Source organism: Microcebus murinus, chromosome 6 (genome assembly GCF_040939455.1).
Source record: "Microcebus murinus isolate Inina chromosome 6, M.murinus_Inina_mat1.0, whole genome shotgun sequence".
NCBI classification, from domain to species: Eukaryota; Metazoa; Chordata; class Mammalia; order Primates; family Cheirogaleidae; genus Microcebus; species Microcebus murinus.
Window position 1 is genome coordinate 81,687,260 of NC_134109.1, and position 13,695 is coordinate 81,700,954.

A 13,695-nucleotide genomic window follows, 5' to 3' on the forward strand; every position below is an offset into this window, starting at 1 on the left:
CCGCGCGTTCGCCCTGCGTTCCATTCACTCTTGGCGCCGTCCGGGGAGGTGTGTTGGAGCCATGGCTTCTGCCAACCCCTGGGACCCGGCATCGGCGCCAAACGGTGCTGGGCTACTGTTGAGCCACTTCGTAGCTTCAGGGATAGTCACTCAGGTGCGTAGGGGCAGCGATGGCGTCATCAAGGGGGTGCCCACCGTGGCTACAGAATATGGCTGTGAGGTGGTGGGGCCGGCTACGGGAGTGTGAGTAAGGGCGCTTGTTGAGGGCTGTACTGGAATAAAGGGGGATAGAGCCTCTTCTAGGCAACAGTTTGGGACCGTTCTGCCGTGGGTTCTTCGAAAACAGGGATCTGAGTAGACGGTGTGTAGATTAGACTGTGTTTTGAGTGTCTGTAGGTAAATTTTCCCAGGCCCGTTTGTATGAGATAAGGTAGACCAGTGTTTCCCTGCTTTTTTTCATCCAGTGATACTGCCTCTAGATTGTAGTGTGCGGCGGGGTTGGGAAATATGGGTAGGTAATTAAAACAAGCATTCCCGACAACGCTCGTTTGTGGGAAGGATTGAAGCATATTTGGGGTGAAAGGCACTGGGTACAGAAGAGCACCAGGGTACAGAAGAGCACCAGCTCTTTTTTTGGCATCTTTAAAGGAAAAAAAAGTATTGGAGAAAAAGGCATAAAAGACCTTGGAACGTGAATGGAGGGAGAGAGTAATTTTGAGAAGGAGAGAAAAGAGATTAACACAAGGAGTGGCAGGTTTAGGTTGGACAGGAGGGCCATGTTCATAGACCAGGGGTAAGGAGCCAAAGAGGGAGAAATTGAACATGTGAGGGAATAATGGAATGCAAGTGACAGAAGGGAATGGGGAAGGTGGGGTCCAGGGTATTGAGACTAAGGGAAAGAAATTTTCATGTAAAGAAGTTGAGGAATTTCACTACATAGGAAACTGAGAAAAGTTAAAAGATAAACTCATCTGCAGAAAACTGCAGTACGAACATGATGGAAGATTTGTATAAAATATATAACTTTTTATACTTAGAAGAATGATTAGAGACTTCTAATGCCTTACAGTATTTTTTAATTTAAGAAACTAAGACCTTAAAGAGCAAAAAACTTGCCATGGTGACTCAACTAGTGAAGTAGAATTAGATTCTATCCCTCTCACTTTTCTAACACATTGTGTCATCTTTTTTTTTAATTTTTAAAAATTATTTATTTTAAATTCTTTAAAACATTTTTTCTCTTTTTTAAAAATTTTTCCTTTCCTATACTCATTATATGAGATGTGTCATCTCTTAAGATGAACTGTGATAAGATACTATGATACTATCTTGAAAGATTTTAAACTTATGTTGAAGACGCAGTGTCATGTTGGGGGTGGGGATGTTCAGGTGGTCCTAGTTGACTGGCTTTTCTAGGGGTGACCACAGCACTCCCCAGTTGAATCCTTCCTCACCCCTCTTCTGTTTTCTTTCTACCAAGTTACCTAGTTCTGTCACTTGTATTGTCCAGTTCTCCTGTTATAAAATAATTTGGTAAACTCAGACTATAACATATTTGGGCCTGTAATCCCAGTACTTTGGGAGGCTGAGATGGGAGGATTGCATGAGGCCAGGAATTTGAGACAAGCCTGGGCAATATGGTAAGATGTATCTTTACAAAAAATTAAAAAATTAACCAGGCATGGTGGCATGTGCCTGTAGTCCTAGTCACTAGGGAGGCTGAAGCAGGAGGATTGCTTTTGTTTTGTTTTGTTTTGTTTTGTTTTGAGACTGAGTCTGTCACTTTGGGTAGAGTTTAATGGCATCATCATAGCTCACTGGAACCTCAGACTCTTGGGCTCAAGAGATCCTCCTGCCTCAGCCTCCCCAGTAGCTGGGACTACAGGCACCTGCCATCACGTTCAGCAAATTTTTCTATTTTTAGTAGAGACAGGGTTCTCACTCTTGCTCAGGCTGGTCTTGAACTTCTGGCCTCAAGCAATCCTCCCACCGCTGGGCCTCCCAGAGTTCTAGGATTACAGGCAGGAGCCAGCGCTTGGCCCCAGGAGAACTGCTTGAGCCTAGGAATTCAAGCTTACAGTGACCTATGATCGGGGACACTGTACTCCAGCAAGGGTGATAGAGTGAAACCCTATCTCTTAAAAAAAAAAAAAAATATATATATATATATAGGACTTAATATCCCTCTAGAGAGTGTTGGTAGAAGATATAAATGTTTAAACTGAAGGAGTAAGGCATTGGTGAGAAAATTTTAGGCATTGATGAATAAGCTCTTTTTTAGGGTAGTGGTAGTCTTGAGGGATATCTTCCTACTGTCTCTCAAGTAACATTAATTAGACAGTTACCTGTTCTAACTATAGTTAAGATCTGCCACTCATAGCTCCTTAAGACTCTCTGATAATCTTATTGTACAGCTAGTCCCAATGAGGAAACTATTTATGAACATGTAGGTTGATTTTACTTTAAGCAAACTTTACATATGAAAACCTATTTCTATTAGAAGAATTTAGCATTAATTGCTTCAAATGATTTGTCATGTGATCCTTTTTTTTTTTTTTTTTCATCCCTAACCCTAGTTATGACAATCATGTGATCCTTTTAAACAGCCCATCCTTGGGCCGGGTGCAGTGGCTCACGCCTGTAATCCTAGCACTCTGGGAGGCCGAGGCAGGTGGATTGCTCGAGGTCAGGAGTTCAAAACCAGCCTGAGCAAGAGCAAGACCTCATCTCTACTATAAATAGAAAGAAATTAATTGGCCAACTAATATATATATAGAAAAAATTAGTCGGGCATGGTGGCGCATGCCTGTAGTCCCAGCTACTTGGGAGGCTGAGGCAGGAGGATCGCTTGAGCCCAGGAGATTGAGGTTGCTGTGAGCTAGGCTGACACCACGGCACTCACTCTAGCCTGGGCAACAAAGCGAGACTCTGTCTCAAAAACAAAAACAGCCCATCCTTGCACATCATAGTACACATCATTCATGTGCATTAAAAATTAAGAATGATGCCTAAAATTGTGATTTCATACAGCTCTTCTAGAATACATAGCTTGTTTAAACTTTGTTCTATTTTGATCTATTCATTGGAGAGTGATTTAGTGAAAGAAAGGTAGGGTTAACTGTTTGTAGGATAATGAAGTATTTGCTTTAGATTTTGCTCCTAGGGCTGCTTTAGTGACCTTACATCCTATTTTTCCAGCAACCTTAGTAAGTCATAGAGTCTTAATCAAAGCCCCCTCTATTGCCAATGGATTAAGATAAGGATCTGGACCTGCAAAAAAACGTAGAATCTACTAGTTCTGTTTTCTCAACCTGTGTCCTGACCTCCTCTGCAGCCCCTTCCCCATTTGACAGGCTGTGCTGTTAATTTCTCTGCCATACTGCCCTCAGCTAGAATTCAGTGTGAAAAAGAAAGGACAGAAAAAAGAAGAAAGGATGCCACAAATTACAAGTTCATATATATATATATATATTACACAGTGTCATCAGAAATCCCTGTACTCATTGATAAATCACTTCCTATTTCTTCTGCCCTCTAGCTCCTGGCTCTCCATTAGTTTTATTTTTCATATTACCCCCATTAAATTTCTAAATTAAGTATTATATATTATCATTTTACTTCTTCACCAGAAAATGTTCAGTTGCTTGTTTTTTGCATTATGATTGTTGAGCGAAGGACTCAAGATCATCTATGATTATGTAGGAAACTACATTTCTGGCTACATCTTCCCCCGTCTTCTCACATATATGTTAACACTGACAGTTATTGAGCATTTATAATATTTTATTCTTTCTATCTTTTCCTTCCCAACCATCATGAGCCACTTGAGGGCAGAGAGCTGATTTAATTAATCCTTGTATCTTCCATTGCCTAACTTAGTGTTTATAAAATTGATTATCTTCAGTCAGCAAACTTCTGCTATGAAGGACCAGATAGTAAATATTTGAGGCTTTGCAGGCCATATGGTTGCAGCTATTCAAATAGGTGATTGAATGTAAAAGCAGCCAGAGATACTATGTAAATGAATGAGAGATGTTCTGTTCCAACTAAATTTTATTTCTGGACCCTGAAATTTGAATTTCACTTAATTTTCATATGTTATAACATTTTTTTTCTTTCTATTTTTAGTAGAGACAGGGTCTCACTCTTGCTCAGGCTGGTCTCAAACTCCTGACCTCAAGCGATCCTCTGGCCTCAGCTACCCATAGTGCTAGGATTACAGGTGTGAGCCACCATGCCTGGCTTAAAGTATAAGTTTTTCTTTGAATTTCCCCCCCCCAACAATTTGAAAATATAAAAACCAGTCATATCTCACAGGTTGTACAAAAACAGGCAATTAACTATGCTTAGTTCATGGACTATAGTTTCCCAGTTCCTGGCCTAACATTCCAGAAAAAGAAGATGATATAGGAAATTATGGATGAAGTCTAGGGCTAAACAAGATAATATTCATATTCTGAGGTAACCTACAATTTAACAATGCAGTATAACAGAGAAAAACAGAATGAAAGAATAAAAAAGGGGTATCCTTTTTAAAAGAATAATTATGCTTGGACACAAACTTTCCTTTAAGAGAGTGAAAATGTGAACATAAACACTTTGAATGACTTGTAGACAATTGAGATCATTTAATGAATCAGATAAATTATTCCATGGTGGTGGGGGTAGTGATTTTAGCCCAAGGGAGGTCAGAGAAACTAGGCCTGCGTCCTTGGAAAGGTAGAGCCTTTGAATCCTCTGATAAACTATTAATAATGCAAATCTGTTATGTATAATACCTTAGGAAAATAGTATAAAATGATTGTCTTGTTTGTTTTCTTATTTTTTAATTATTTGGGCAAGGATTTGTGATAGTGAAGGTTCCAAAAACAGGAAATACACATTGCTACTGTTTTTACTCTGTACTTCATGTTCAGGGACAGTGTTGGATATTGTATAGTCTCATTTTACACCTGTGGGCATGCTATTCCAGTGTACACAGAAACTTTTTGTGACAAATTGCTACTTTCCCTGTTCATTTACCAATAGGAGATGTTAAATATATCTAAGAAAACAGCTTCTTGTTTTATGAACTTCTCCAGACTACAGCAGATCACAAATATTCAAGCTGAAATCTACCAGGTAAATTATGTTGAATTTTTCACTTTCTGCTTCTAGTAAAAAAAAAAAAAATTTTTACTAATTCAAACAGCAGTTCCCTTGAACTTAAAACAGTGTCTAGCACATAGCTGGATAGATGTTTACTTATAGTAGTTAATAGTAGTAATAATAGTAATAGTAGTAATAACAATAGCAGCAGTAGGGCAAGAACACCAAAATAAAAAGCTTCAGTAAATCTTTTGAGCTCTTAAACAAATCATCCTGCCATCTCACTTAAGGAATATACTCCTTGTAGCATGTTCCTGGATTAAAGACTATCCATTTTTACCAAACTTTAACTTCAGGATACTTTTTGAGTGAGCAAAATGTTATTTACCTTTGTTTTTCATGTAGAAAAACCTGGAAATTGAACTCCTGAAACTAGCAAAGGATACAGCAGATATTGTTCATCCTTTCTTTTTGGGTAAGTGGTTTGGTTAAGTGAGTAATCATTGGAGTTTCAACTTTTTCTTGGATTATTCTAAGTAAGCACCAGTCAGCAAAATTATGATATGCCATAGTGTTTCCAGGTATTGCCCCAAAGCTAACAAAGTTTTATTTCTTCATTCCAATAGAATTTCTGTTAACTTGACTAGTGCAGATAGTATAAAAATTGACCATGTTGGCTACTTAAGGTCAGGAGAACTTGAAAGACAAAGAAATGTTGAGGAACTTTCCAGATTAAAGGAGACTAAAGGGGCCAGGTATGGTGGCTCATGCCTGTAATCCTAGCACTTTGATAGGCCAAGGCCAGGGGATCACTTGAGATCAGGAGTTTGAAACCAACCTTGGCAGTAGCAAGACCCTATCTTTATAAAAAATTTTAAAAATTAGCTGGGCATGGTGGACATGTGCCTTTAGTCCCAGCTACTTGGGAGGCTGAGGCAGGAGCATCACTTGAGCCCAGAAGTGTGAGGTTGTAGTGAGCTGTCATGATGCCACTGCACTCTAGCCTGGGCAACAGAGTGAGACCCTGTCTCAAAAAAGGAAATAGCTGTAAAATGATTCTTTTTTAATGTTCCAGTGTAGACTATTAGAGGCAGGGATAGAAAAAAAGACTTATATGGCTCTGGCTATGAAAACTGAATAAAAGGTAAAGTTGAGAAACACAGAGAAAAAAATTTAGCACTACATTCAGTTTTATCAGTAGGAAAAGTAAGAGAAAGTAGTTGAAAAAAAAATTTTTGTTGAGACAGTCTCACCCTGTTGCCTAGTCTAGAGTGCCGTGGTGTCAGCCTAGCTCACAGCAACCTCACACTCCTGGACTCAAGCAATCCTGCTGCCTCAGCCTCCCAAGTAGCTGGGACTACAGGCATGTGCCACCATGCCCAGCTGATTTTTTTCTATATATTTTTGTCCAGCTAATTTCTTTCTGTTTTTAGTAGAGATGGAGTCTTGCTCTTGCTCAGGCTGGTCTCGAACTCCTGAGCTCAAACAATCCTCCCGCCTCTGCCTCCCAGAGTGCTAGGATTACAGGCTTGAGCTACCATACCCAGCTGAAAGTAGTTGAAAATGAAATTGGTATTAGTATTAAAGATTGCAAAGAGGAGATATTTGGAAGGGAAACAATGGGATTAAGTTTTGACATTGATAGTGTTGAACCAAAGCAAAGAAGAAATTATTATAATTCCAAAACTTTTCTGATTGCTAACTGTAATTACTGTTTCTGGTTTGTGTAGCTCAGAAGTGTCATACTCTGCAAAGCATGAATAATCATTTGGAAGCAGTGCTAAAAGAGAAGAGGTCCCTCAGGCAAAGACTGTTGAAACCCATGTGCCAGGAAAACTTACCTATTGAAGCTATTTATCACAGGTTAGACTGAAAAGTAAAAATTAACAGTTATGCATGTTTTCTGAGGGTAATTTTTGTTTAGATTAGCAGTTACTTGGTAGCACAATTCATGAAGCAATATATTAATCATTGTATTTTTTTAACATTATTAATGTTGATACATTAAGCCAGAAAGAAAATACTTTGCTCTTAAAGAATTATAGTTGTTACTTGGATAGAACTGGAGACCATTATCCTAAGTGAAGTATCTCAGGAATGGAAAAACAAATAGCACATGTTCTCACTTATAAGTGGGGACTAAATAATGGGTAAATGTTGTCATAAAGTGGTATAGTGGACATTGGAAACTAAGAAAAGGGGAGGTTGGGAGGGGGTTGAGGGATCAAAAATTACCTGTTTGGTACAATGTATACTATTCTGATAACAAGTACACTGAAAGCCCTTACTTCACCATTATATAATTCATCCATGTAACAAAAAATACTTATACCCCCAATCTGTTGAAATTAAAAAAAAAAAAAAAAGAATTATGCCTGTGGTGAAAAGAAATAACTTCCTTTTGACCATTATGTTTTGGGAATTATAAATTATCACTTTAATGAAAGAAATTAGATCTATAACATGTAGCAAGGTGGGTAAAAATCATTTTTATTATGTATAAACTGTTTTCTGAGAAGTAAATTTATTGTTGAGTTAATATTGCCTATATGTAAATTAAATATTCTGTTGAGGGGGATTTAGCTGGGACATATGAAAACAATGTCAACCAAGGGAGGGAAAAACTGGATTCCTTTTTCATCTGTATTATTTACATGGCTCAAAGCCTTCGGCAAATGATTTAAATTTTTGCCTAAGTTTCCCAATCCATAGACTATGAGATGATTTCTATTGTTCTCTTTCTGATAGGAATATTTTAAATATCAAATTAAAGATGTAGGTTATTGTTAATAATACATAATAGGCCCAGTGCTTTGAGAGACCAAGGTGGGAGGATTGCTTGAGGCCAGGAGTTCAAGACCAGCCTGGGGAACATAGCGAGATCTTGTCTCTACAATAAATTTTTTAAAAATTAGCTACGTGTGGTGGTGCATACCTGTAGTTCTAGCTACTCAGGAGCCTGAGCAGGAGGATAGGCTGAGCCCAGAAGTTCAAGGCTGCAGTGAGCTATGACGACACCATTATATTCTAGCCTGGACAACAGAGCAAGACCCTGTCTCTAAAAAAAATAATAATAATTAATAATAAAAATAAATAAGCAAGGATCTGGGGATCTAATTGCTAACTTTCTGTACCAGTACCTCACTAGCTTACCTTGAACAAATCAGTATCTTCTCTTATGTGTCAGATTTTTTTTTTTTTTTAAATGGAGTCTTGCTCTGTTGCCTGGGCTACAGTGCCATAGTGTCAGCATAGCTTACAGCAGCCTCAAACTCCTGGGCTCAAGTGATCCTCCTGTCTCAGCCTCCCAAGTAACTGGGACTACAGGCCCTTGCCACCATCCCCGGTTAATTATTTTTGTTCTATTTTTAATTGCTCGGCTAATTTTTTTTTTTTTTTTTTTAGTAGAGACAGGGTCTTACTCTTGCTCAGGCTGCTCTTGATCTCAAGTGATCCTCCTGTGTCAGCCTCACAGGGTGCTAGGATTGTAGGCATGAGCCACTGCACCCAGCCCAGATTTTTTATTTTGTAGTAAAATAATAGATATACAAAAACCCCATTCTTGTGACTATATTCAGTATCTATTTAATACAGTATATTACCATTAATGTATATATTATACTACCTTAAAGAAAATTGAGTAATGATTTTTTTTTTTAGCGTATTATAGGGGTACAAGTGTTACGGTTACTTATATTGCCCGTGCCCCCCTCCCCCCTCGAGTAAGAGCTTTAAGCATGTCCATCCCCCAATTGAGTAATGATTTTTAAAGCATTTTGTAAACCAAAAGATTGAGAGTAGCTTTATGGATAGACTATTTCTTTTTTTTTTTTTTTTTTTGAGACAGAGTCTCACTTTGTTGCACAGGCTAGAGTGAGTGCCGTGGCGTCAGCCTAGCTCACAGCAACCTCAAACTCCTGGGCTCAAGCAATCCTTCTGCCTCAGCCTCCTGAGTAGCTGGGACTACAGGCATGCGCCACCATGCCCGGCTAATTTTATATATATATATGTTAGTTGGCCAATTAATTTCTTTCTATTTATAGTAGAGACGGGGTCTTGCTCTTGCTCAGGCTGGTTTCGAACTCCTGACCTCGAGCAATCCGCCCGCCTCGGCCTCCCAGAGTGCTAGGATTACAGGCTTGAGCCACTGCGCCCGGCCAATAGACTATTTCAATGAAGTACATTACTCTTATTATCTTCACTCTTTATTGAAAGTAAGTAGATTGAAATGGAATGAGGTTTTATTTAGGGAATGAGGTTTTATGGTATCCTTTACTTACATGAGAAAATTATTAGCACTGAGGTTTATCTAACATTAGGTTGGGTTCTAGATATGATTAGTGTTGTTTCTTTCCATTTTTCTATTTGGATGACAAGTTCGGACTTGCTTAAAGTGAAAGAGAAGGACATTTTTTATCACTGATATTTTCACGAATGCAGGAAGGTTCTTATTGGCTCATTAGGTTGATTGTAATTCTCTTATCTCAAATTAGGAGTCCTGATTAAATGAAAAGAGCGGTAACACAAAAAAAAAATAGTTGACTTCTTTGTCTTTCAGATATTTGGTACATTTGTTGGAGTTGGCTGTGACTTTCATTGAGAAATTAGAAAGCCATCTTGAAACAATTAGAAATATCCCTCATTTAAATACAAATCTAAAGAAAATGGTGAGTATTAATATAGCTATTTTTATTTCTTTTATACTAGAATCTCATAAGTGTGCTCTCCTGGTTTAAGTTTTTGATGCCTAATATTATGAGCTAATTTTTATTTTTTTTTCTTTTCAAATTTTCATTTACTTGGAGATATGAGCTAGCACTCTAACAACTCCAAATCATCTATCTATCTTTTGGTGAAAATAGAGCAAAAAATCATATGCTGTGAATAATACCAGTACTGAAGCAATCTGTCCCATGTGTTCTTTTTTAATATGAAGTGGTGGTAGAGGAATGAGGTTCAATTTCTCTGGTTTTTGTTTGGTTTTTTTTTTTGAGACAGAGTCTCACTCTGGGTAAAGTACAGTGGCATTATCGTAGCTCACTGCAACCTCAAACTCCTGGGCTCAAGGGATCCTTCTGCCTCGGCCTCCCAAGTAGCTGGGACTACAGGTACACACCACAATGTTTGGCTAATTTTTCTATTTTCAGTAGAGACGGGTTTCACTCTTGCTTAGTCTGGTCTCAAACTCCTGTGCTCAAGCGATCCTCCCACCTCGGCCTCCCAGAGTGCTATCTATTGAGCATAGATAAGGGAGGGAATACTTCCAGTTTAGAGGTATGGGGAGTAGATTAGGGGTAGGAAGACTTCAGTAAAGTTTTATATAGGAGTTAGTGGTGTGCTGAATCTTAAAAGAATGGGTGAAATTTGAATGTACATCAGAAGAAATAGTTTAACCAAAAGCAACAGGTCAACACAGGTAGTTTGAGGAGAAAGTGGCACTCTACTTTGGCTGATGCTTAAAGGTATTGAGGAGATTACTCAGGACTACTTTATGGAACACCTTGAAAACCAGACTAAGAATGTTAGACTTTACTGTCTGATACTGGAGAGCCATTGAATTGTTTTGTTTTTTAGTGAAGGGCACACAGGAGTGAGTTGATCAGAATTGTACCTTGATCATGGAGAAAATATTGGATAGAGTAGATTGAGCCTTGCCATTCCACATATGGGCAGAGAGCATCAGCATCACTTGGAAGCTTGTTAGAAATGTAGATCTACAGACTTCATTCAGTCTAGATGTTCAGAATCAGAATCTACATGTTAACAAGTTCCTCAACTGATTACTATGCACATTAAAGGTGGATCAGCTCAGGGTTAGAAGACTAGACAGAGAAACCAAAGTCAGAGAAACTTGGAGAATAATTACAGTCATTCTGATAAAATATTTAAAGCATAGGAATACAAAGGATTGTATAGATTTTTTTTTAGATTGTGGAAGACAAATTTTTAGAACTTAGCTACTATTTCGACAGGGACTATATCCAAGGTAATGAAAGTTTCTAAGGTGGGGCCCACTGGCTCACACCTGTAATCCTAACACTCTGGCAGGCCGAGGTGGGAGGATCACTTGAGGTCAGGAGTTCGAGACCAGCCTAAGAGAGACCGCGTCTCTACTTAAAATAGAAAAATTGCCGGGCGCGGTGGCTCACGCCTGTAATCCTAGCTCTCTGGGAGGCTGAGGTGGGCGGATTGTTCGAGGTCAGGAGTTCGAAACCAGCCTGAGCAAGAGCAAGACCCCGTCTCTACTATAAATAGAAAGAAATTAATTGGCCAACTAATATATATATAAAATTAGCCGGGCATAGTGGCACATGCCTGTAGTCCCAGCTACTCGGGAGGCTGAGGCAGAAGGATTGCTTGAGCCCGGGAGTTTGAGGTTGCTGTGAGCTAGGCTGACGCCACGGCACTCACTCTAGCCTGGTCAACAAGCGAGACTCTGTCTCAAAAAAAAAAAAAAAAAAAATAGAAAAATTGGCTGGGTGTTGTGGTGTGCACCTGTAGTCCTAGCTACTTGGGAGGCTGAGGCAGGAGGATCACTTGAGCCCAGGCGTTGGAGGTTGCAGTGAGCTATGAGGACACCACTGCACTCTAGCTGGGATGACAGAGATTCTGTCTTAAAAAAAAAAAAAGAGGTCGGGCACAGTGGCTCACACCTGTAATCCTAGCACTCTGGGAGGCCGAGGCGGGCGGATTGCTCGAGGTCAGGAGTTCGAAACTAGCCTGAGCAAGAGCGAGACTCTGTCTCTACTATACATAGAAAGAAATTAATTGGCCAACTCATATATATAGAAAAAATTAGCTGGGCATGGTGGCGCATGCCTGTAGTCCCAGCTACTTGGGAGGCTGAGGCAGGAGGATTGCTTGAGCCCAGGAGTTTGAGGTTGCTGTGAGCTAGGCTGACGCCACGGCACTCACTCTAGCCTGGGCAACAAAGCGAGACTTTGCCTCAAAAAAAAAAAAATTTGGTGTCATAATAATTTGTGATTTAATGATAACAAAATAGTGACATATAATTTCTCTCCTGTTTTTCTTTCAACTGTCACAGAGCAAGGCTTTTGCAAAGATGGATGTTTTGGTGACTGAGACAGAAGAACTAGCAGAGAATATACTCAAGTGGCGAAAACAGCAAAATGAAGTTTCTTCTTGTATCCCCAAAATATTAGCTGAAGAAAATTATCTTCATAAACATGACATTATTATGCCTCCTTTACCTTTTACTTCTAAAGTTCATGTCTAAACTGTTATTGCCAAGTGATCATCAATTTTATTTTTGCTTAATTATATATAGTCATATATAAAGTCTATTTCTAATCACTTGTGACATATTTTATAGGCTTTGCTGCTAGCAATACTGAAAGAGCCCTCTTTATATTGGAGGATTCAGGTTCATTAAGACCAAAATGACTTTTTCTTTGTTTTTCATATATTTTTATTTCACTTTTCAGTAAAGCTACTCAAGACTATATATAATTATGATGATCTATTAACATAAGTGAATTAACCATTTCTTAAGCAGTAAATTCTTTATTGTCTTTTTAAAAAATGCATGTTTCTGAATTAGAAGAGTTTTCTTGAATTGAAAATGTCTGTGGTGATTATTCCTGTGGGATTGTCAGTGAGTTTGCAGAACAGAATAACATAGCAGGTTTCTCATCCTTTGAAAGGTCTGCATACAAGGTTGGTTCTTGGCTGGTGCATCTGGGAACTTAGATATCAGGATGTGTCTTAGTCCATTTTCTGCTGCTATAACAAAATACAACTGACTAGATAATTTATAAAGAATGGAAGTTTTATCTGGCTCATGGTTCTAAAGGATAGGAAGTCCAACAGCACACATGGCACCAGAGTCTGGTGACAGTCATGCCATGGCAGAAGGCATCACATGGCCAATGAGCATGAGAGATATATGGGGCCAAACTTATCCTTTTATCATAACAGGAGGGTTCCCTCTACACACTGATAAGAGTGGTTCATTGTGACTAAGCTGTTAGTACAATGTGATTTGTGGTGAACACCTGCTTTCCTTCTGGGAGTCTAGAATTTTGGTACATACTAGGTAGAAATTACATATATGACCAGCCCTCAGTAAAAACCCTGGGCACTGTATCTCTAACAAGCTTCCCTGATAGACATTTCACACGTTGTCACAATTCAGGTGCTGGCAGAATGAAGCAAATTCTGTGTGACTTCACTGGCAGAGGACATTGGAAGCTTGTGCCTGTTTTCCCCTGTGTACCTTTTCCCTTTTCTATTTTATTTTTGCTGTAATAATTCATAACTGCAAGTGTGATATGCTGAGTTCTGTGATTCTTCCTAGCAAATCATTCAACCTGGGGGTAGTCTTGGGGACCCTGACACACTAAGCAATTCCTGAGGGTGTTCACTGGCAGCCTTAGGAATAGGAAAGAAAAAAGGTAGAACAAATAAAAAGAAAAAGGCACATTATGGGAAAACTTTAGAGGTTTACCTTGTAAATGCTCAGATATTTTACCTATCTGAGGTTATTGTGCATATAATAGGAAGTGGTAGTAATACTGCCTCAAGATGTACTCATTTTTATTAGTACTATACCCCTGGCTTATTTTTAGACTTGGGGTTCTCTTTTGC

General features: G+C 38.9%; 1 protein-coding gene across 1 annotated transcript; it reads left to right on the forward strand.

The window, feature by feature from the left end:
- Positions 1–23: 23 nt before the first annotated feature.
- Positions 24–12,631, forward strand: HAUS2 (HAUS augmin like complex subunit 2). Its single transcript, XM_012766560.3, has 6 exons — positions 24–154; positions 5,029–5,121; positions 5,494–5,563; positions 6,819–6,951; positions 9,647–9,755; positions 12,134–12,631. Exons 1-6 carry the CDS (start codon positions 62–64, stop codon positions 12,323–12,325), a joined length of 690 nt encoding a protein of 229 aa, XP_012622014.1. The 5' UTR covers positions 24–61; the 3' UTR covers positions 12,326–12,631.
- Positions 12,632–13,695: the final 1,064 nt, after the last annotated feature.

Bases quoted from the DNA above. Each gene is read 5' to 3' on its own strand.
- HAUS2 (XM_012766560.3), top strand. From the start codon at position 62: ATGGCTTCTGCCAACCCCTGGGACCCGGCATCGGCGCCAAACGGTGCT. The intron at 5,564-6,818 runs GTAAGTGGTTTG...TGGTTTGTGTAG, and splicing joins TGTTCATCCTTTCTTTTTGG to CTCAGAAGTGTCATACTCTG. The intron at 9,756-12,133 runs GTGAGTATTAAT...CAACTGTCACAG, and splicing joins ATACAAATCTAAAGAAAATG to AGCAAGGCTTTTGCAAAGAT.